Source organism: Peromyscus eremicus, chromosome 4, assembly GCF_949786415.1.
Source record: "Peromyscus eremicus chromosome 4, PerEre_H2_v1, whole genome shotgun sequence".
NCBI lineage: Eukaryota > Metazoa > Chordata > Mammalia > Rodentia > Cricetidae > Peromyscus > Peromyscus eremicus.
In genome coordinates this window covers 80,661,428-80,682,582 of record NC_081419.1, presented here as the reverse complement: position 1 = coordinate 80,682,582, position 21,155 = coordinate 80,661,428, and the positions used below count along the sequence as shown (strand labels likewise).

Here is a 21,155-nt window from a genome sequence, read left to right as displayed (position 1 = left end):
GCAAAAAGATGTGCTGAAGAACCTTCCATGTCTTCATCTGTGGGAACTGACCCCTAGTTTAGTCAGAAACTACACAAAAGCCTTCCAGTGCCTTGTCAGGAAAGATTAGCAAGTGTTTCTGCTGACGAGGCCCCGAGCTCATGGTTTACCTAGTGTTGCTGCAGAGCTTCTAATAGCCACATAAGGGCCTAACGTGCCATAAAAATCAGTGTTTCCGGATGGCATACAGGCTAATGTTTGATTTTAGACTGTGCTGAAATACAGTTTTCTTCAATAGTTCTTTCAGTGTACAAAATGAAATACTTATTATTGGTGTTTTGCAGGTTATCAGTAACCCAAGAGCCTTGTTTTGCTGGCTGCTTACTGGTGCATTTAATAAAATAAAGATCGCTCAGTGGTGCTGTGGGCAGCATGCAAGGTGATAGCCATATTTGCTTACTGTAAATACGAAAGAAAATCACACGCAGACCGACTGTAGTTTTGACAAGTATTAAGATCCCTCTTTACATCTGTACTCCTGAACCAAAGTGCAATTAGTTTTCCTCGCTCAAGGATTTCTGTTTATCTTATTCTGCTTGATTACTTGAGTATAATCACACCGTTTGCTTCACTGCTCCTGGTAGTCAGCTCCAGTTTTAAAGGGAGGATGCTTGTGTGTAAATTTACAGATTCTACTGTAAGACTCTTTAATTTAGGCCTCTGATGACAGCACTTAAGGCTTTTTCTTTTAACTTCCTTTCCATGAGGTTTGATCCATATACGGAAGATTCCTCGGCTTAATAACTTGACTTGTGATGAATCGGATGTCAAAGACTTAGCTTTTAAGTTAAAAAGGAAGCTGTTCACCATCGAGGTAAGAGAATTTTTATGTTTTAGTTTACTGTCTTAAGGGAAATGGTCCCCCTCGCCCCTGCTTTTCACTCTAATAAAACGTCTAAGACACATTTAAGGCTACAAATTAAGTACTTTTGTTATAGCAGACTGATTTTTGTTATGTTTTCCTCCACTCTAATCATGTTATTATTCAAGTACAGCAAAAAAAATGTTTTAATAGCTATTAAAAATAAGCTCCAAACTCAAATGATAAATACGACATGTATCTCCAAGGCTTTCAAAAGCATTTAATTAAATGTTAATGAGCTGTGCTTACTGTGTGTGGACTATGAATGCTGCCCACAACTGTGTTTGGATAAGAAGAGAAGTTTCATCCCTACCTCCTAAAGGTTTTTCCGTTGTTTGTTTTGTTTTTAGTATTAGGGAGATTACAATTCAATTTTAAACTGTTGAATTAAAGTGTGAGTTACACTAGTGGCTGTAAGTAAATTTTCTACATGTAGATTTTGTGACCTTTCTGCAAGCAGGATGACAGGAAGCGATACAAAAGAGTTATTTCAGCTTAATCTTGCTAAAGAGCAAATGAATGTGGAACTATTAAGCAATTAGGCTTGATATATTTATTAACGAAGTAAATGTTCAGAGAAATGGCATTTGGGTGGTTGATAGTTATCAGTATAGTTGGTGCAATTTTTTTTAACAAAGACATAAAACAGCCAAACTGCCTTGACAAACCATTTTGTTTAATCTCTTTTCAAATGAAAAGCTCTTAAGCAGGCCACTTGTCTTAACTGCTTGAAACCATAAAAAGAGAGAATTACCACCAATAAATTAGCATATTTTTAACTTCAACACCAAATGATGGTCAATGTGGCTTGGCACTGCTTTGGTGTTTGGGACTTCACCCTTAAAGTGACCACTTTGGCCCTTCTTTGACCCTCTGCCCTCTTTAAGCTGGCCACTTGATAAGGTAACTTAATGGCTCTCTCTCTCTTTCTCTGTCCCTTCACATTTACAAGTAGCACTAACCTATAAATCATCATAAGGGTCCTATCCTGTGACAAATTAATGTGCCCTCCTCCTAATTAATGGTCATCAATGTCCTTAATTATCTAATCCTATTGAGAGCAGTTAATAGTTAATCAGGCAGCCGGTTCTTCAGGCAGGTCATCTCTGCAGGAGTGTTAGGAGTTCCTCATCTGCGGAGAACTCTGTTCAAAAGCCACTTCAAGCCCAAAAAGGGTGTGGAGGAACAGTGAGTCTTGAGCTAATTTGCCTTACTTCTCAAAGAAAACCATTGAAATGGAACCCAAGACTGTAACTGGGCCAACATTGTCTCAGCTTTTCTGATGGAATACTGAGTGACTTACTATCTTAAACATTTAGAGAACTGGGTTATAGCTTATTGTCTGACAAAAGTATGCTTGCTTTTTTAAGTTGAATTTATGTTTCAAATAAGAGATATAAATTTCTTCTCTCCATGTGATATTCTTCCCAATAATTTTTAAAGCATGTCTAAGGTATCGTTTCTATTATGTACAAATTAAACAAGGAGAATTCCTCAGTGGAAAAGTTATTGTGCCCAAAGTAGGATAATCATGTGAATCCTGTTTATGATCTTGCTCACAGTGTCTTATGGGGAGCATAAAAGGGGGAAATACATGACCTGCTTAATGTTAAGTGAGACTACTCCCCTTGAATAGCTGTAGGTTCTAAATGAGAGCATTGATTAGCCACACAGGCTTCTTGCTTCTACACAAAACTAAAAGAATCAAAATTGTCATCTTGTGGTTTGGAAGCACTATCTGAAAACAAAATGAAAATAAACAGTCACCCTTTAAAGAAGTTAATATTCAGTACAGTCAATCAAATCCTTGTCACTTTGGTTTGATCTAGTCAGTAAAGATTTGGGAGTTTTTAAAATAAAAATTCAGGTAAAAGCGATTTTAAATAACCAACCTAATAGAAATACATAAATCTTGTTAATTTGTTCTTTTGGTTTTTCAAGACAGGGTTTCTCTATCTATCAGCCCTGGCTGTCCTAGAACTCACTCTGTAGACCAGGCGGCCTCAAACTCACAGAGGTCCGCCTGCCTCTGCCTCCCATGTGCTAGGATTAAAGAAGTGTGCTGCCACACTGGGTCATAAATCTTTTTAATGTTCTGACATTTTTTAAAAATAAAATGTAAGCTCTACTCCTTGAAAAGTCTGAGGTGGGAATGCTCTGGGGCTTGAACTGGGGTGTTAGAAAAACATAGCTTGGTGGGTAAAGCACAAGGAACTTGTGATCCTGTGCAGGCAGACTTACTACAATTTGGGATGGACCTGAAGTCCCATGAGTCACTAATGAGGGGTGGATGGAGACAAGAAGCAAAGGCAGTGTGGGATAGAGCAGGTGCTATTAAAGCCTAGTTAGCCATTGGTCTTTGTGCATGACAGGAGGGGAAGCACAGTACTTTCCAACTGTGACTCAGAGACAGAATGGTATTTTCTCCTCCTTGGAGTACGTATTGATTGGTTTGATTCAGAAGAAAGCACTTACCACAATAGATTTGTATAATTTCCTGTAACTATAAAGCTGCTTAAATTAGACCTTAAGAAAAGCACAGCAGAGTCCTGTCTCCAGTGCTGCCACTGAAACCCTGAGTGACGACACTGCTGCTAAAGTATCTGTCTGCCGTGTCCTCAGCAGATGGGTGGATGTGCCGGGGTGTAGCCTATAGAAAGGGGTTACGAATGGAGTCTTTAAATGGCCTAAGTGATACAGCTGTACATACCATGTAAGGTCCACTCTAGGATTTGTACCTCTGTAGTAGCCTCACCACTGAGCTGAACTGACTGCCTAAACTTAGGATCTTTTAAGTGTGGCAATTTGTCTTCTTTGATAATGTTGGTATTATCATTAACTAACTTTTCTTTATAATTAGGATGCTCTTATAATGCATACTCAAGTAAATCTGGTAGGAATTGAGGTGTGGCTGCATGGAATTTGGTGATATCATAGGAACAGCATTTTACTTGAATGTAATACCATTTTGATTTTGTATTTTCAGCTTTCACATTCTACTAATTGAATTTCCTAACAAGTGATAATATATCATTACATTAGTTGCAGCATCTATAAAATTATTACAAAAAGTTTCCTCCTTATGGGACAGTTTCAGGTCTAAGCATCAAAGTTTCTAGATTCAAGTTGGGAAGTATGATAATTGATTTGTGCTGAAATTCACAGAAGGTACATCGTGTAACTACAAATGTTCGGTAAAAAAAGGAAGGACAATTATGAGGGGTTGAACTGGTCCAAAGGTCACAATCAACATAATTAGTGTATCTGAGTCTTATAGACTAAGTATTGAGAGCAGGCTCTGTCAAAACAAACCAAAATTATTCAAGATTAACTTGTGATACTTGGAAGCCAGTTCAGAATATGAGCCCTCAATAACTCTCACAAAATAATTGGCCAGCCAGTTATTATAAACTAGCTATTCTTAGTGTACTTAGTAAATAGATTCATTCTTACCTATTAATACCAAAAATTGCATGTGCTATTGGTATAAATTAGCCTAATAATAATATTATAATAGAGCTTGATGTAACTTCATAGAATTATCTGAAATGTTTACATTTTGCAAACTATCAAGTCCCCACACTACTAATCACTGTGATGGCATTAACAGTTCAGAATATTGCATGGAATCATCAGCTCTAGATTTACTTCTCCACATTTATTTTCTATGGTCTTTTCAGTTTTTTAATGAGAAATAGGAGGGTGAAATATGTTTAATAAACCGAAAGATGAAGAGAGAGAAGGGAAACCTGCCTATCAGTTCACAATGATGTTGCAGAAATAATCAATTCATAAATATCCAATTTGGAAACCTTATTAAATTGTAGTGTCATGGGCCATATAGTCTAATTAATGTAAGTTTTCTGATAATACTGTCCTTGATAAATATTCATTACTGTTTAAGTTAGCTTGTATTCACAGGTATACTGCCAATATCAAAACTAAACTATTAACTATAGGTGTCTATTCATCTGAATGTAGTCACTGTCAAAAGTTAAACCAAGGGAAGGGAGTGGCACAGTAGATAAGATGCCTGCTGCATAAGCTTGAGGACCTAAATATCGCCAGTCACATGTAAAAGCCAGATGTGGCCATGCATGCAGCCCCAACACTGGGAGGGCAGAGACAGACCAATCTAGCCCTGAGGCTCACAGGCCAAAAATGAGAGCTTCAGGTTCATTGAGAGACCTTGTCTCAAAACATAAGGAGGTGAAGGAATAGAGGAAGATGCCTACTGTTACCACCTGGCCTCCATGTTCTCGTGCAAGGTGAATATACCTACAAGTGCATTGCATGCCTGCTCACATGCGGAAGTTCATTCTCATTCTCTCTCTCTCTCTCTCATGTGCACGCGCACACATACACACATACACACAAACACACACAACAGAAATTGACAGTAGAATGTAATTTTTTATGTTCACATTTTAAATATACATACAGATATTTTCACTTTAATTCTTTAGTCATATAGGCATAGAAGAGTGTCACAGAATCTCTAGAAATGGCTTAATTCTTACTATATATATTTTACATTGCCATAATGAACCTATCAAAAGCACATACCACCTTAAGGGGAACAGTTGTGAGACTCTGTCTAATCCTATTTCTTCCAACTTTGGAATCTTAATTAGAAGAGATGGGGGGGGGGACATCATTTAACTAAATTATTGTCGTGAATCTGTAGCGAAAGGTCTAATCCTCAATTGGGCCAATTAGTGAAGCCCGTAGTTAGCTAGGCTGCAGCAAACAGTCTGATTAGACCTGACACCGGCCTAGTTCCCACTGTGGTTGTGCCAGGTATGATGGTCAGACTTCAAAGAGCCAGAGGCATCAGCAGGGCAAGGTTTGGAGGCCAGCTTAGGTCCGGTAGTTAATCTCTCTGCTAAAACCACAGCGGCTCTCACACAAAACAAGCTTACACGACACAATCATGCGGTATTAAAGTTAGAGTTGAGTCATGCCAATTTGCCTTTGATTTTTTGATGATTGACCAAAGATGGCTACATGATTAGACATATGCTAAAAGTACACTGATTAGATAATTTCCCAAAATATTTGAAGTATTTTCTGACTTCCTATATAAATGTTGTGAAACCTTATCCCTTTTGATCAAATCTTAAGTGAAATGGTGCTATGTTAAGGAGTAATTGGTATTTCTTCCTGGCAGCTTGAATACCAAACTTTTCACTTAGTGCTTCAGCTAAGTTTCTTTACATTAATAATTCCTTAAGGAAAATGTAAAAGGAAATTGTTCCTAAGTGGTAAGCTTTTTAAAAGTCTATTAAGCATGTTGAAAGGGAAAAACATTTTTCCCTTAGTCATTTATGTTCGCTGACAATTTTTCTGAAATTTCCTTATAATTGTTTTCCACTTACATGTTAAGTAAAGTGCCCTTTCTAGGATGGGATTGTGTAAGTGTTCTTTCCTCTATGTTCGGATTTGTTGGAATATTGCAGTAATAGTGACATGTTTCCATTCTGAGAAAAGCCTAAGGCTGCTTTAGTATTATTCCAAATGATTGAAACTGCCATCTTGCTGACTTTCCCTCGGGCAGCATGAAGCCTGCTTGCTTTTGTGTTCATCTCACATGCTTCCTGGGAGTTTGGCTGGCAGAACATTGTTGCTTCATTTGGCAAGGCAAAGTCAGTTCCTGTTTGACTATTAGATGTCTTCAAGTCTCTGTGTGCTTATCAATACCATGGCTATTAAATTTATAATTACTCATAAGAAATGAATCCTATTTTTAATGTCTCAAAATATATCTTTATTGTAAACAAGTTTATATAAAGCTCTTTAGTTTACAAATTCAGCCCAGAATCTGCTGTTTTATATGGTACCTTGTTTGGGGCAGTACTGGGGATCAAACCTAGGGCCTTCCTTGCACATGCTAGGCAAGCATAATCCCCAGACCCTTGTGCTATTTCTTATATTTATTCATAACTATGTTTTATGAAAGAAATTTGAGCATGATATAGTTGATGATTTCACAAAGCCAAATTCAAATATTTTAAAGCCTGTTAGCACTATTCGGTGGTGAGTCATAAAGACCCCCCAGTGCATATGGTCCAGCTATCCCCTCTTTGAGACCAGGCTGGAACAAAGAGCACTGTCTAAAGCTGCAAAAAGACAAAACCTCTTCTCCTTCCTAAAGTTTGCAGGCATGGATTCTGTACTTTGGCTCCACAAAAATTATATTCAGTACTTTAAGGAGTTTTTTTTAAAGCCGTCACAGAACTGCTGTAGCAGAATTTGCCTGGTTTACACAATAGCTGTGAAGCCCTTCCTCCTACAGTGTGTCATTTATGTGTCAGAGGAAGACAGACAAAGAAACAAGTGATGGCAAACCGCACCTGGCCTAGTTCCCTGCAAGTTGTATGATTAACTTTCTAGAGCACAAGAACATCTATTCTACTAGTGTGTCCTCCAGTATGCCTCTGAGACTCAGGCTTAATAACCATGGTCTCCGTGAGCTTGTGGCACAGGGAAATTTGTCCCCAAACTGTACTAATTAGTCATTGCCTCAGCAATGTATTCTTGCACAGCAAATGTCAAAATGTTCAACCTTCCAGTCCTTTCAAGGTCCTTTCGTATCATTTGACTATGGGGATAGCCATTTTTTTTCCTTTCTTTGAGAACCTTCACTGGCCTGTTGGAAATGTGAAGTTATTTGCAAACACATATCCTGTTTTAATTTTATTTTGTAACTGCTTGTCAGCTCCTTTGTTTAGTTCCTCAATTTACCACTAAAATTTTAGGTCCCCAGAAGTAAGGACATAGTCTGTCTTGTTCACAACTAAGTCCTCAACATACATATTTATTAATTCCATAAATACTTGTTAAATGTTAAACTGCTATTTTTAAAGTAACTTGGAAACAAGATTTTAGAAGCATGTATTTGATACATTGATTCCAGGCATTGTTTACGCTTTTACATACAGCGCCATATTTAATTGCAGTTTAGCCTCACAGGGCTCTTGCACATGCACTAGTGTATACGTCTTGTGTAAAAAGATAAAGGACATGGAGAGCTGCATCACCTTCCCCAATAACTCTTGTGGTTATTCATAGTAACTCTTCTGCCTCCTTGTGCAGAATTACACTGGAAAGCTATCCGGCTTAGCAACTCTGATAATTGTTATTTGTTAAAACAAAAACAGAAAACAATTCTTGTTAAGTATTTTCTGGTTTCTGGCAGAAACACAAGTGTTTCACAGTATTGTTTAATAGACCTTGTAAGCGTCAAGTTCCATTATTTTATCAGTGAGTACATTTATAGTTCAGAGAGTGTAAGCAACTTATCTTGTCCCAAGTTAGAAAGGCCATAAGTGGCAGTAGTGACAAATCAACCTGTCTCTTTCATTCCAAAGCCTGTGTCTGCTGTGACCCAACTGGTATAGTCCACATCTTCAGGAAGACTGTGTTGTCAATGTAATAATCAATCATTGTACAGCTCTGGCACACAGTCAGAAAGCTCTTGTCAAAGAATTCTCTAATAAGAAATGCACTTTAAAAACCCATCAAAAGTGTAAAAATACGTGTTATAACATACACAGATATGCAAATACACGTATTTTAATATTCAACTTAAAATTCCTTTTTCCATAGTAATCACTCCTAATGATTTTATGAAAAACATTATGAAATTAGGTTGCATTGATCTTAGCTTCTCCCATATGAAAAGTGAGCTATTTTATATATAATTATGGTGAAAATATTGTTTTATTTCTTTCCTTTTTACTTTTTCTGATATCTGATGTATAGTTTATTTTTGGAAAAATAGTCTATAAAACACTATTTTTTAAGGGTGTTAATTTCTAAATTCTACATTTCTTTGTATTCTAGATATGATTCCCTATTTTAACAAAGTATTTTGATATAATTCAAAAGTATGTTAAATTTAATTACATTGGATTATATTTAAGTTCTGTATTTGATGCTCCAAAGAAAATATATAAAATTAATTTAGAAAAACTTAAAATACAAAAACATGGTAACTATTTAAGAGCAAATTAGTTGTAATTAGCGGAGGTTCTAAGCCGGATAGCTTTCCAGTGTAATTCTGCACAAGGAGGCAGAAGAGCTACTATGGATAACTGCAAGAGTGTGGCTTGGGGAATGTGATGCAGCTCTCCATGTCCTTATCTTTTTACACAAGACATGTACACTAGTGCATGTGCAAGAGCCCTGTGAGGCTAAACTGCAATTAAATATGGCGCTGTATGTAAAAGCATAAACAATGCCTGGAATCAATGTATCACATACATGCTTCTAAAATCTTGTTTCCAAGTTACTTTAAAAATAGGCAGAGCCAGGTGGATCTCTGTGAGTTCGAGGCCAGCCTGGGCTACCAAGTGAGTTCCAGGAAAGGCGCAAAGCTACACAGAGAAACCCTGTCTCGAAAAAACCGAAAAAAAAAAAAATTTAAAAATACTAATTTGCTCATAATTAGTTAACATGGTTTTGTATTTTGTGTTTTTCTAAATTATTTTTAAGTGTTATCTTTGGCTCATCAAATACTGTCCTGTGAGATAATTAAGACATGTGTAACTCGTGAGTTAATTAAGGATATACCAAATTCAGTTTTTCAGATCACCAATTTTTAACCTCACCTTTCAAGATTAGAAACAAAGTTCTAATGAAAGTTTGACTGGTTGTTTATTTAAAGCTACTCTTTTGCAAATTTTTCTTGAGGTCATTTTAATATTGTCTTCAAGTAAAATTAAGCAATGAATCCTATGATGGCAAAATATTAATCTCTATGATTAACTAATATTACTAAAAAATTATGTCATTGAAAAATATGAAGACATTTGCCTTCACTAAGAAAACATGATATTAGCTGGACATAGTGGGGACATCTTCAATCCCAGCCCTCAGGAAGCAGGCAAAGCTCTGTGAGTTCAAATTTAGATAAACCTCATAATAAAGATTGTAAGTGCAGTTAGATTTCAGTTGTACATATATTATAATAATGTTCTGTAATTAATGAACTCCATATACTGACATTTTAATAAATTAAGACTTAAGGGTAAAAGTAAAATTAATGATAAAACATATTTTTTCTTTGTAGTAATTTTAACATACTTAAATTTTACATATAAAAGTTATTTGTGAGGTAAAGTCATTTTTTAGCTTCAAAAAAATTAAATTGTAGAGACTGAAAATTTAGTTCAGTGATAGTGTGCTTACCTGTACCCAGAACACCCATTAAAACATCAAATTATGAGGCTAGACCAATAAACTTGTTCAGCCCCTCTTGGCTTCTTCCCTCTGTACTTGGCCATTCAGACACACAGCAACCATCCAGGCTTACTTTGAGGAGACAGGGAAGCAGAAAGAGATGTATGTGTGCCATCATAACCAACAACTGGGCCTGCAGAAGGGCTTAGTGTTGAAGAGCGCTCTGCCTGCTCTTCCAGAGGGTCTAGGGTCCATTCCTGTCTGTAACTCCAGTTCCAGGGGATCTGACATCTTCTTCTGGCCTCCATGGCCATCAAATGTGCACATGATGCACAGACACACATGCAGGCAAGCACCCATACACATAAAATAATAACAATAAACTTAAAATATTTTTTAATACAAGATTAAATTTCTGATTCATACCAAAAATAATCTTCTAGGTTAAGAAATATTTACAAGTTAGACATGATGGTATACGTATGTAATTCCAATACACCTGTAATTCAGGAGGCTAAGACAAAAGGATTATGTTTGAGGCTAACCTGAGCTACGTACAGATCAAATAAAGTAGTTTCCCATAGTTTGGGTTAAAAGTCAAATACATAATAACAAAATACCCTTTAAAACCATATAGACCTGATTGACTATGAACTTCTAAGGCTGGTTGTGAAGTGGGATGAGCCTGTGTCCACACAGATTTTCTGTGCTTGTTATCTGGCCCTCAGTTTCCATTCTGCACTGTTCTGTCTTTGCTGCCACACTTCAGTGTAGTGAAAACATCAGGTATTTCTTCAGTTCCTTTTACTAAGTGTTTAAGCTTTGAGAACATGTGACTTTTTTAGGGGTATAATAAGTGCTACAAACTTAGGTCTGTCTGATTCATCATCTTCACCACCTCTTCCCAGTTCGATACCTAATTGTGTTGGTGCTCAGTAAATACTGAGTGAATGGATGGGTGAGTAAATGCCCTCCTGACACTTTTCTCTATAGCAGTTTCAGCATTACAGACATTACAGACTCTGTGGGATGGTCTAGATACCAGCACACTTTTCTTGGATAGTTAATATACCTCTAAGGTTTTGCATAAGCAAAGCAACTTTCAACACATAGCAGGTAATATAATGAGTTGTTGTCAGTGAAATGAAGTAGAACTGTGCTCGAAATACCAGTAGTCAATGAAGAAGAAGTTTTTAATTAACAATGCATAATTGATATACTTATGTGAATGACTGTTTCATTATGGTCATCTTGTTAACTGTGAAATTTATTTGGATGCTTCATCTTGAAAGATGTAGGCATGGTGGTGCACACCTTTAATCCTAGCACTTGGAAGGCATGCAAAGGCAGGCAGATCTCTTCTGAGTTCAAGGCCAGACTGGTCTACATAGCAAATTCCAAGCCAGCCAGCTAGAAATGAAAAAAAAAAAAAAAAAACCAGATAGAGATTTAATAATACATTTTTCAAATTCACAAAGGTCAGTTATGAATTTCCAATCCAGTTCCTTATGTGAGCTGCTGGATTTAATCTATATTGCAAAACAAAATGGGAATCATTTGTAATTCCTTCATTTCAAGACCTGTCCTTTCCAGCCTACTTTGACCCATTAGTTCCCTGTTGATAGTCCTAGTTTTATGGGCAAATATGGTCCAATTTTATTGTCTATGTTTTCCTGGCTTTTAAAAGAAAAAAATGTAAATTTGTGGAACTCATGGCATACTGGTTGAGATTATTATATAAAATGGAATTAGAATACAACATTTTAAATATTCTGCAGTTTTCATGTGCTTTTATGGTAAAGTAACTCATATCACATCCATAATGTGGGAATCTGTAACTATCTTTCAAAGAATCATCTTGTTGACTATGTTGGTGCACATGAGGCAGCCCAGTTCCAAAGCATTGCTTTAGTTTGGCTACTTAAGAGTCTCCTCCTTTGAAGCCATCCCGATCTGCATAAAAATTTAAATGAGGACAGTTATTATAAAAGAAGACTTATAATGTAATTCATAACAACTTGATTCGACAGATAATTTGATTTAAAAGAAAAAAACAGAACATATGCAAAGGTATTTAGAAAATTTGATCTACATATTTCTTCATAACATCGTATTCATGCTTAGCTTTAATGTTCCATGTTTATAACATTCCCATTTCACATTTATTTGAGGATTTCTTATGCTTGGCCCTGTGTACAGTGTAAGAGGAGCATTATAAAACCACCTCTGCCCCTATTGCAGCTATGACCCATGGTCCAGTTCTAACCCTACTGTTGTCTAAGTAAACTGTACTGGATGCTATGAGGCCAATTAGTTTTGCAATGCTTCCTTTGTCGTACATAATTAAATTAAAATCTGTATTTACCCAGGCCAAAAATATTTGCTTTCTGGTTATTGTCAGAAAAGTTATTATAGTGAAGAATCTCTGTGTTAGTCTTTTAAACAAATTTCACTGAAAGAATTGACAGTTGAAGGATATGATTTATAGTCTTTAAATTCAGCTTCATTTGAAAATCAGTGAATGCACAATCCTTCAATGTGTAGTTTGTACTTGTAAAATTAAGTCATTTTCAGAAAATATGTAGCATTTTTCAAGCTGCACTACCATGTTGTGAAAATATTAAATTGCATAAAGGTTAGAATTGGAGGAGAGTTGAGAGGCTTAAAGCCAGCTTGCTGTGAGTGTTTTTCGGTGTGGTCTTGTGATACTCACTGTCTTAAAGACACCAATCTCTCCCAGAGTTATTCAGATACTTTGGCAACCTCCCATCCATTAGGCTAACTTTGCTGTCAAGCTACACATAAAGTGCTGTTTTTAGACACTACAAATTCCTAATATATGAGGAACAATTCTTATTTTATGTGTGTCCTTAGATTTATATTCCTTTTATTAATACTTATATATTAAAATGAACATTTTATAGTATTTATAGTGTTTATTATACAGTAAGCAAGAATTTTAACCATAAAATCTGTATAATGTTAGTGACATTCCTTAAAGGAATTCTTTAAAGTACTAACTTAAAATATCAGTCATTTTTAATTCTAAAGTTAAAAAGCTTTGTTCTAAATTATAGGCTTATACAATTTAAATATTAATATGAACTATTAATAGCCAGTTCTATTTAGCATATATCATACAGATGCTTTCAGTGATTGAAAATGATAAAAAATCAGTATTGAATGTAATATTTTATAGTTTTAACTATACTGTTTTATATGACTTTATTGTCCAGAGGATAAAACAAAATGTAGTATTAAAGTTCCAATACCAGAATATTAAGAGGCATAAGGACATATTTCGAAGAAGCATCCACTTTCTTGGCAGAGAACTACTCAAGCCACATGTGTCTAGAATTAAGAGTCAAATTAAAACAGTAGGCACTGTTGATCCAGAAATTTAACTTACTTTCCATCTTTTTAACTGTAAAAATTTCTTAAAATATTGAAACATCATATTCAGGCTTAAAATGTAATGGTCATTGTGTTAAAAGTAATATTGGCACTAGTTAAGTTATCTTTAAGTTATAACTGGTTAAATGAGTATTTTAGCATTTTAGTTAGACATTTCAAAATAGGACATTTTATCTCAATGAATTGCTTTTATTTAAGTTAATGAAATTATTGCATTTTTAATAAATATGTAAGAACTAGGTTATCAGTATTTGAAACTTACTTTAAACTTACTCAAAGCAAAACCCCTTTTCAAAGGTGATTATAATGTGGAATAGAAAAGATGATTGCATGAAACCACACAAAAAGGACTCAACAGTGTTTTCAGCTTAATAAAAATGTTGTAAAAATACTTGTAAGCTTGAAAATCACACTAGCTATTCTTGTTTCAAATTCTGTTTAATATATTGTTCTGTATGATTTTATAATAAACAGATTACTCCTTGAACAGGAATTAAGAATAAAGCTGCCAGGAAGGGGTTCTGTTGTCAGAGTAGTTCCCGCCTCATGTTTTGTAAGAGATTTCATGGTCCCATTGTAAAGAGTAGATGATTTCAAACGTGTTCCCAAGATAAACTTTCCCATTGTCATTAATGAGGATGGATAATACTGAGTGACAAGTGCATTAGGAGTGACACAGAAAGAGCTGTTAGATTTGTCAGAGCCTATCACTTCAGGCACGACACTTGAGGACATTCCTTTTGAGAATATGGGGGGGGCGTGATTTAAAGATAGCAAAGTTCGTGGTTTAGCATTTAGAAGTATATGTCTTTCCAGTGCTTAGAAGATATCTGAGAAATTACTTGGATTAGTTAAATCAGTCTGCATTTTAAGTTCTTCCTTTTACTCTGATTTTCTATGAAAGTCATTGAAACACAAGATTTTCGTGTGTTCAAATATTCCAACAAAACTAAGTTTTCTCTTTTAAAAAGTTACTTTTTTGGACTATTTAACTAAAATAAGAACACTAGAATTATGTAAATTTTTTAAAATGTTTCTGCCTTACCCCCATTTATATAAGGAGGTTCTTTATTCTGAGTCATGTTGAAAATGAAGATTTTGAGTAAGAAAGTATGTATGAATCTAAGTTGCCTCTCCATAGATACATTGCTGTATAGAAACATTTTAAATATTAATCAGTGATAACATTTATATTGCTGTATAGAAACATTTTAAATATTAATCAGTGATAACATTTATAGTTATAATGATAATACAGTTAATAGCATGTGACTTTGCTGGTACTTAAAAGTACCAACTACAAGATGCTTCTCAGTTTTTATTTTGATAATTGTATAATTAGACATTTTTTTCTCTTTGGTTCATCTTTCTTGCTGCCAACCAAATTTTGTCTCTGTGCACCTTTTGACAGCAATAATGACTGAGCCTTTGTTTGGGCTCAAGATTTCCCAAGCGGCAGTTTGGTGCTGGGATAAACTATCTATCATGATTGCATAACACTAATGTGTCCCAAGCAAACACCCTCTGACTGAAATTATACTTGACAGTTTTACCTCTTCCTGATGAGCCTGAGGTGAAGATAGCCACCGCTGACTGTCCCTGGGAGAGCATGGTGACTACCCCATATGCTAGGGAAGGTCCTTCTATTGTGACATAGGACTGCGGCTATCCTTCTAACGTGCCCCCCCCATTTCATTTCTTGTATGTGTTTTATGTTGTTTGAGGATGCAGATGATTGATCCTAGAGCCTCATGCATGCTATGGAAATATTCTACCACAATCTAGTTTTTCTAAGTTTTAATAGTGTTATTCCCAGATTACTCAGCTTTTTTTTTTTTTACAAGAGTGTGTGGTAGACACTTTCAGCCATTATAAATACAGCCCTATAAGTTTCATTGTGAACTTTAAAACTATATTCATTGTTTAAGATATTTATGCTTCCTTAAATGACATATTTATACCCCACAATTGTCAAGTATCAGTGGTTTTCTATTAATTTTTGAATTTTACAAGATTTTATTGTTTATGACTTTCTTAAGATCACTCTTTCTGTTTTGTTGATTGGCTGGATTTTGGTGATTTTGAGACATAGTCTCACTATGTAGTCCAGACTTGCCTGAGACCCATGGTGAAGCTCCTGCCGCAGCTCCCCACAGACTGGGATTACAGTAGAACCAGTACTGCCATAACTGGTTTTCAGTATTTGTATACTGTGAAAACATTTCTCAGAAAATTGGGTCTTATTTTTAACTTACAAGTGTTTTTAAAATAAGTTTCAAATTCATTTGAGGTTTCCAAGTGGTTTTGAAGATAATAAATTGAATGCTATACAATAAAATAACGTTTTATGGTTGCATATGTGTAGACTTAATTACCCTTTTTTTTCTACTATTGGTAAATGAAGTCTGGGTCCAATGTACACAGATTAGAAGTGGAAAGTTGAGGTTAAATAAAGGTATTTGGATATTAAAGTGTTTTTTTAAACCATGTGTAAATAAGTTTGTTATAAAAGAAAATCTGGGGCTGGGGAAATGGCTCAGTAGTTAAGCTTTTTTTTTTTTTTTTTTTTTTTTTTTTTTTTTTTTTTTTTTTTTTTTGCTCTTGCAGAAGACCCAGTTCAGTCCCCTATAACCACATGGTAGCTTTATAACTGCATGTAACTCCAATTTCAGGGCATCCAGTGTATTCATGGATACCAGACATACATGTGGTATACATATACATGCATGTATGCAAAGTATCCGTAAGTCTTTTTTAATAAAATACATTTTAATTGTCCTATATATTTGATATTCATATGGCTGGAAAGTTTGTCTCATTGAGTTCTATTAAGTCATCAGAGCAGGTACTTACTCAGTCTATTCCTACTTTTCCCTTATTTCATGTATGTGTGTGCATGTGCATGTTGAGATCAGAGGTCAGCATGACTATCTTTCTCTTTCTCTTTACCTTATTTTATGAGACAGTCTCTCACTGAAGCTAGAGCACACTGATTCAGAGCAACACTGGCTGGCCAGCAAGCCCCAGGGATCCCCCTATCTCTACTCCCCCCCACACCCCCACATTGGGAGCATAGGTGTATGCTGCCATGCCTGACTTTTATATGGGTGCTGCTGGTGAAACCCAAGTCATCATGCATGCCAAGCACTTTACTGACTGCGCCATCTCCCCACCCAACCTTTAATTTTAATTAAAATGGCTTATACCCTAAGAATGATTTTATTTTAGTGCAGACAATAGTCTGTATAATCTAGTAATCATTCTACATAATTTTTCTAAAGCAGGTCCTGTTAAATAATCATTGAATGTATTTGTAAATTAATGTTGTAGTAACACAGAGATAATTATTTAGTCAATTAAAACACTTCTTTTTATTTTTTTATTTTTTGGTTATGTATGTGTGTATATCTTTCTATGGTTTTGTGTACATGAGTGGTGGTACCCACAGAGACCAGAAGAGGGCATTATAACTGGAGCTGAAGTCAAGGCAGTTGTGAGCAGCTGAATCTGTGTTCTGGGAACTGAATTCAGGTCCTCTGCAACAGCAGGAAGTGTTCTTAACCCATTGAGCCATCTCTTCAACCCTAATTAAAATACTTACATTGTTGAGTGCAATGTAAATTATTTTTTAGCAAAGAAGTTTATTCTTTAATCTTCCTCCCCTTTCAATCCTTTTAATAAGGTACTCTGAGGAGCAGGCAGAATGACAGGCAATGGACATAGAAGTACTTCTTCAGTCCTACTCAGTAATTTACCAGTCATATTCCAGCAGCTGTATCTTGCTGGGGTCAAACCCATCAGATTCCATGATGGGGAGTCCATGGACCTGTCATGTTTTGCAAGCCACTCAGCTTCCCAGCAGACCATTTTTGCATCCTGTAGTCAGGCAGATAAGTCGCAGAGATGGTACCAAAGACCAGACAATGGAAAAATCAAAGAAGATGGCTCACATATTGCAGACATCCACCACAAGGTCCTTGTCATAACTGTGAAAGTCTGGCTTCTTCAAATAGACATTTTCGACCTCGGTTCTGGGTCCTCCTGCCTGCACATAGTTGATTCTTGCCCTCACATTGCTGCTGCAACCGGAAGGCAGTGAACCCACAAACTTAACAGTTGCAACCAGTGTAGATTTGCTGCAGGGTCTTGGGGGTGGGGATGGAAATGCCAAATTATTGTTTTATATATTTTATCTTAACTGATACAATGGATACCAGTGAGCCATATGAAATTTCAATTAATCACCTAAGATAAATATCTTGAAGAATGTCATCAAAATACATTATTATTTCCACATTTTTCTCAACAATTTTCATAATTATGTGGCTTCTACCAGTGAGTACCATAATATAATACAGCAGCATGTGTTCATAGAGGAGTAAAGCTAATTAATAATATGTCTATCTGTATATGTATGTTTTCTGTATCCCAGAAACAATTGAATGAAAAAGCTCACTTGTCACTGATTCGTGCCTGCAGTCTTAATTTCATGCTAATTTTTTTAACTTAGGCTATAAAATCTGTGATCCATTCATCTGATCGCACCCAGTTACTCCTCCCATCTAATTACATGATCTTTGGTGTACTTTTTTGTTATAGAATGCATTTGCATCACTTTTTTAATAAAATCCTTTCAGTTTTCCCATAAGCATCTATTTTCTAATCAGAACAGTTGATATTGCATTGCTTTACAGTAAACAGCCCGAAAATTCAATAATTATTGAATAGTTATAATCCAAAAAAGTAATTGCTTCATTTTTTTAAAAAAACTGGTTTATATTAAACTTAGAAAACAAGCAAATTGTAATGATACGTTGGGTAATATAAATAATGCTTTTGTTATGCATTTTAATAAAAACTTTTATAGCACACACTATTTATTATATGCAAATTATTATGCATAATGCACTATGAATCCTACTAAAAACTGTAACAAAAAAGTGAAACGTTCATACCCATTAGTAAGCAAGTTACCAAAAAATCATCCTGAAGAACACTTGTTTCGTTCCATGCGGCACATTTGTTGTCTTCAGACCTTTCTTAACCAAGATGACTGGCAGCACTCATCACATGTCTGCTCTGTGCATAGATAAGAAAAAATCTTCCTGTTATTCTTTAAATAATCTCCATTTCCTTGCTTTTGATGTCAGGGTGGATTTCCATTCGTACCATTTATGTATCTGTCTGTGTGTGTCAGTCTGTCCATCTGTCCGCCTGTCTTTAAGCGACCATGGAGACAAGTGTGAGAAATCTGTCAGCTTTTTAATATCCTAGCCTAAGAGGGAACAATAAAAAAAAAAATGTTATTTTATATAAGGTATGTCCCTAGTTATTTGAAGCTTCCAGAGCTGATCTTGTAAGAGCTAAAGAGCAGTGGGTGTTCATTGGTTTGTTTGTAAGTGTCTAGGAGATGTTTTAGTTGAACTTTTCATCTGAGCCAGTGCTTTTATATGTCCTTGAGCTTTGGTCTCTGCTCACTCTCTAGCCTCAAGGTTTGGCTTGAACTTCAGGTTGCAGCTTACTGTTTCCTCTGCATTCTTCCCAGTGGCTCATTCTACAACATTTCCAGTGCTTTGTAAATGCCAGAAACACTGCCATTTGCTGCAAGTATCTTTGCTAGATCTACCTTCTGTGAGTTTAACTTAACTTTGAGATTACTTCCTCTCACATTGCCATTATTCTCCAAGACTAGATTTGGTAACCTACTTCTGTGCTCCCAAACTACCTTGTAAATACCTTATGCACTTAGAGCACTGTCATATTTTCTTCCCTCTATGATGTCATACTATAAACCAATGACAGAAAGTGTTTGTTTCCTTGCTCATTGGTACAGCATAGCACCTATCACATGATAAAGTACATAATGAGTGTTCTGAAAATATGCATTAAATTAGTGGGAGAAATAGTAGTATTTATAACTCTGGTAAATGCCTGTAAACTTTAATCATCTCTGCATATGGGTCAGGGCTGTCTGTCCTGTGGGGAAGAGCATTAATAATCAGCCCTGAAAGCCCAGTTAATCTGTTGAAATTTTCTATACTTGCCACACCCTTTCTTATCATTAAGGATTTATACCTGTTCTTAGACTACTACTTTACCTTAACCTAGAATTTTTTTTAAATTAACATCTAGCTCAATCTTTCCTTCTTGGCAAAGACTTTCTATCTCCTTTTACATCCCACTCACCCTTCCTGAAAAATACATTGACTTCCTTCTAAATGTCTGACATAAGCAAAGTTACCTTGTTAGTGAAAAAAAAGTATAATACTTGATGCATTAAAACACTACCAGATAATTTTATTTAAAATTTAAAGGCTTCATATATAAAGATCCACCCTCCATTCTGTACCTACCCAACTTTGTGTCCTTATCTTTTTTTCTAACCCATCCAATCCAGTTAATGTTGGTTATATACTTTGGGGTATATGGCCATCCACTGGGAATGTATGAACTACCAGGAATAACACCATTGAAGAAAACTAATTCTCCACTACAAGCAGCTATCAGTTACCAAGAGCTCCTCAGCCAGGGGTGGGACTTCATCACCACCTCCTCCCTTTATGCTGGGATTTTATTGGCTTGAGCTTGCCCAGGTCTTGTGGATGCAGTCAAAACTGCTAAGTTCATACGTATAACTTTTCTTTAGTGACTAAAACACCCTTTCATTGTAGTCATCCACTACCTCTGACTACTGTAGTCTTTCTGCCCACCTTTTCCATAACAAACCCTGAGCCTTGGGAGGAGGGAGTGTGATTCAGATGTCCAATTCAGAGCTGAGCACTCTGCAATGTTTTGACCAGTTGTGTGTCTCTATGTTAATGGCCATCAACTACAAAAAGAAGTTTCTGATGATGTCTGAGGGCTACACTAGTCTATATTCTCTCTTCCTCTTGCCATTATAGATATGTGATGGAAACTCTGGGTGCATCCCAATCAGGATGACTAATAAGAGCCAAAGCCACTGAGTATTGTAAATGCATCCTTCAGGTAGAGGGGAGGTGCCAAGTTGATAACATCTCAATAACATTGGATAGTAATATCCCATGAGCTTACATATTCATTGTTCCTAGTCGGTAGACATTTAGATCTATTATCACTTGTGTGAAACATGATTGATTATTTTATGATAATTGTGTAAAGTTCAGTTTGTACAATCTTGTGTCCCTGCTAGCTCTCTCCATTCCTTTAGTGACCTAGAAACTGCTCTGCAGCTTGGAGAAAAGTATCTCTCCCTCCAGTTGTTCCAGAGTGCACTTCATTGTTTTCTAAGTAGGAGACTCCTTCCCCCTTTAAGAGTGACAATTTGATGCTGAAGACACCAAAGATAGGACAAAAATGTTACAATATGATATTTTTTCTCTAGGACATTCCTCAATAATACAAATTAAAGAATTAATGCACAGAGCCTTTTTCTTTTTCCACAGTACCAAAGTCAATAGTTGCTGTATTTCCCTCTCATTTTAGCATTAAAATGTCAATTTAAATCATTTATAAAACTGTAATTTCATCTTCCAAGTTTATTCATAAAATATTTCTCCAAAACCAGTTTTTCAAGGTTATTTTTTCCTAACCAAACATGAGGGAATTACAGTTTCTACTTTTATAACCCTTAGCTATTTTAATTTGAGATTTATTGCCTGAATCCATATGCAATGTG

At 35.7% G+C, this 21,155-nt stretch overlaps 1 protein-coding gene across 1 annotated transcript in view; it reads left to right on the top strand.

Moving 5' to 3' along the window:
- Positions 1-21,155, top strand: part of Elp4 (elongator acetyltransferase complex subunit 4) — a 217,886-nt gene that overhangs the window by 107,686 nt on the left and 89,045 nt on the right. The window contains exon 9 of the mRNA XM_059261055.1: positions 747-853. Within this exon, the coding sequence (XP_059117038.1) occupies positions 747-853 (107 nt within the window). The remainder of the gene's footprint in view (positions 1-746; positions 854-21,155) is intronic.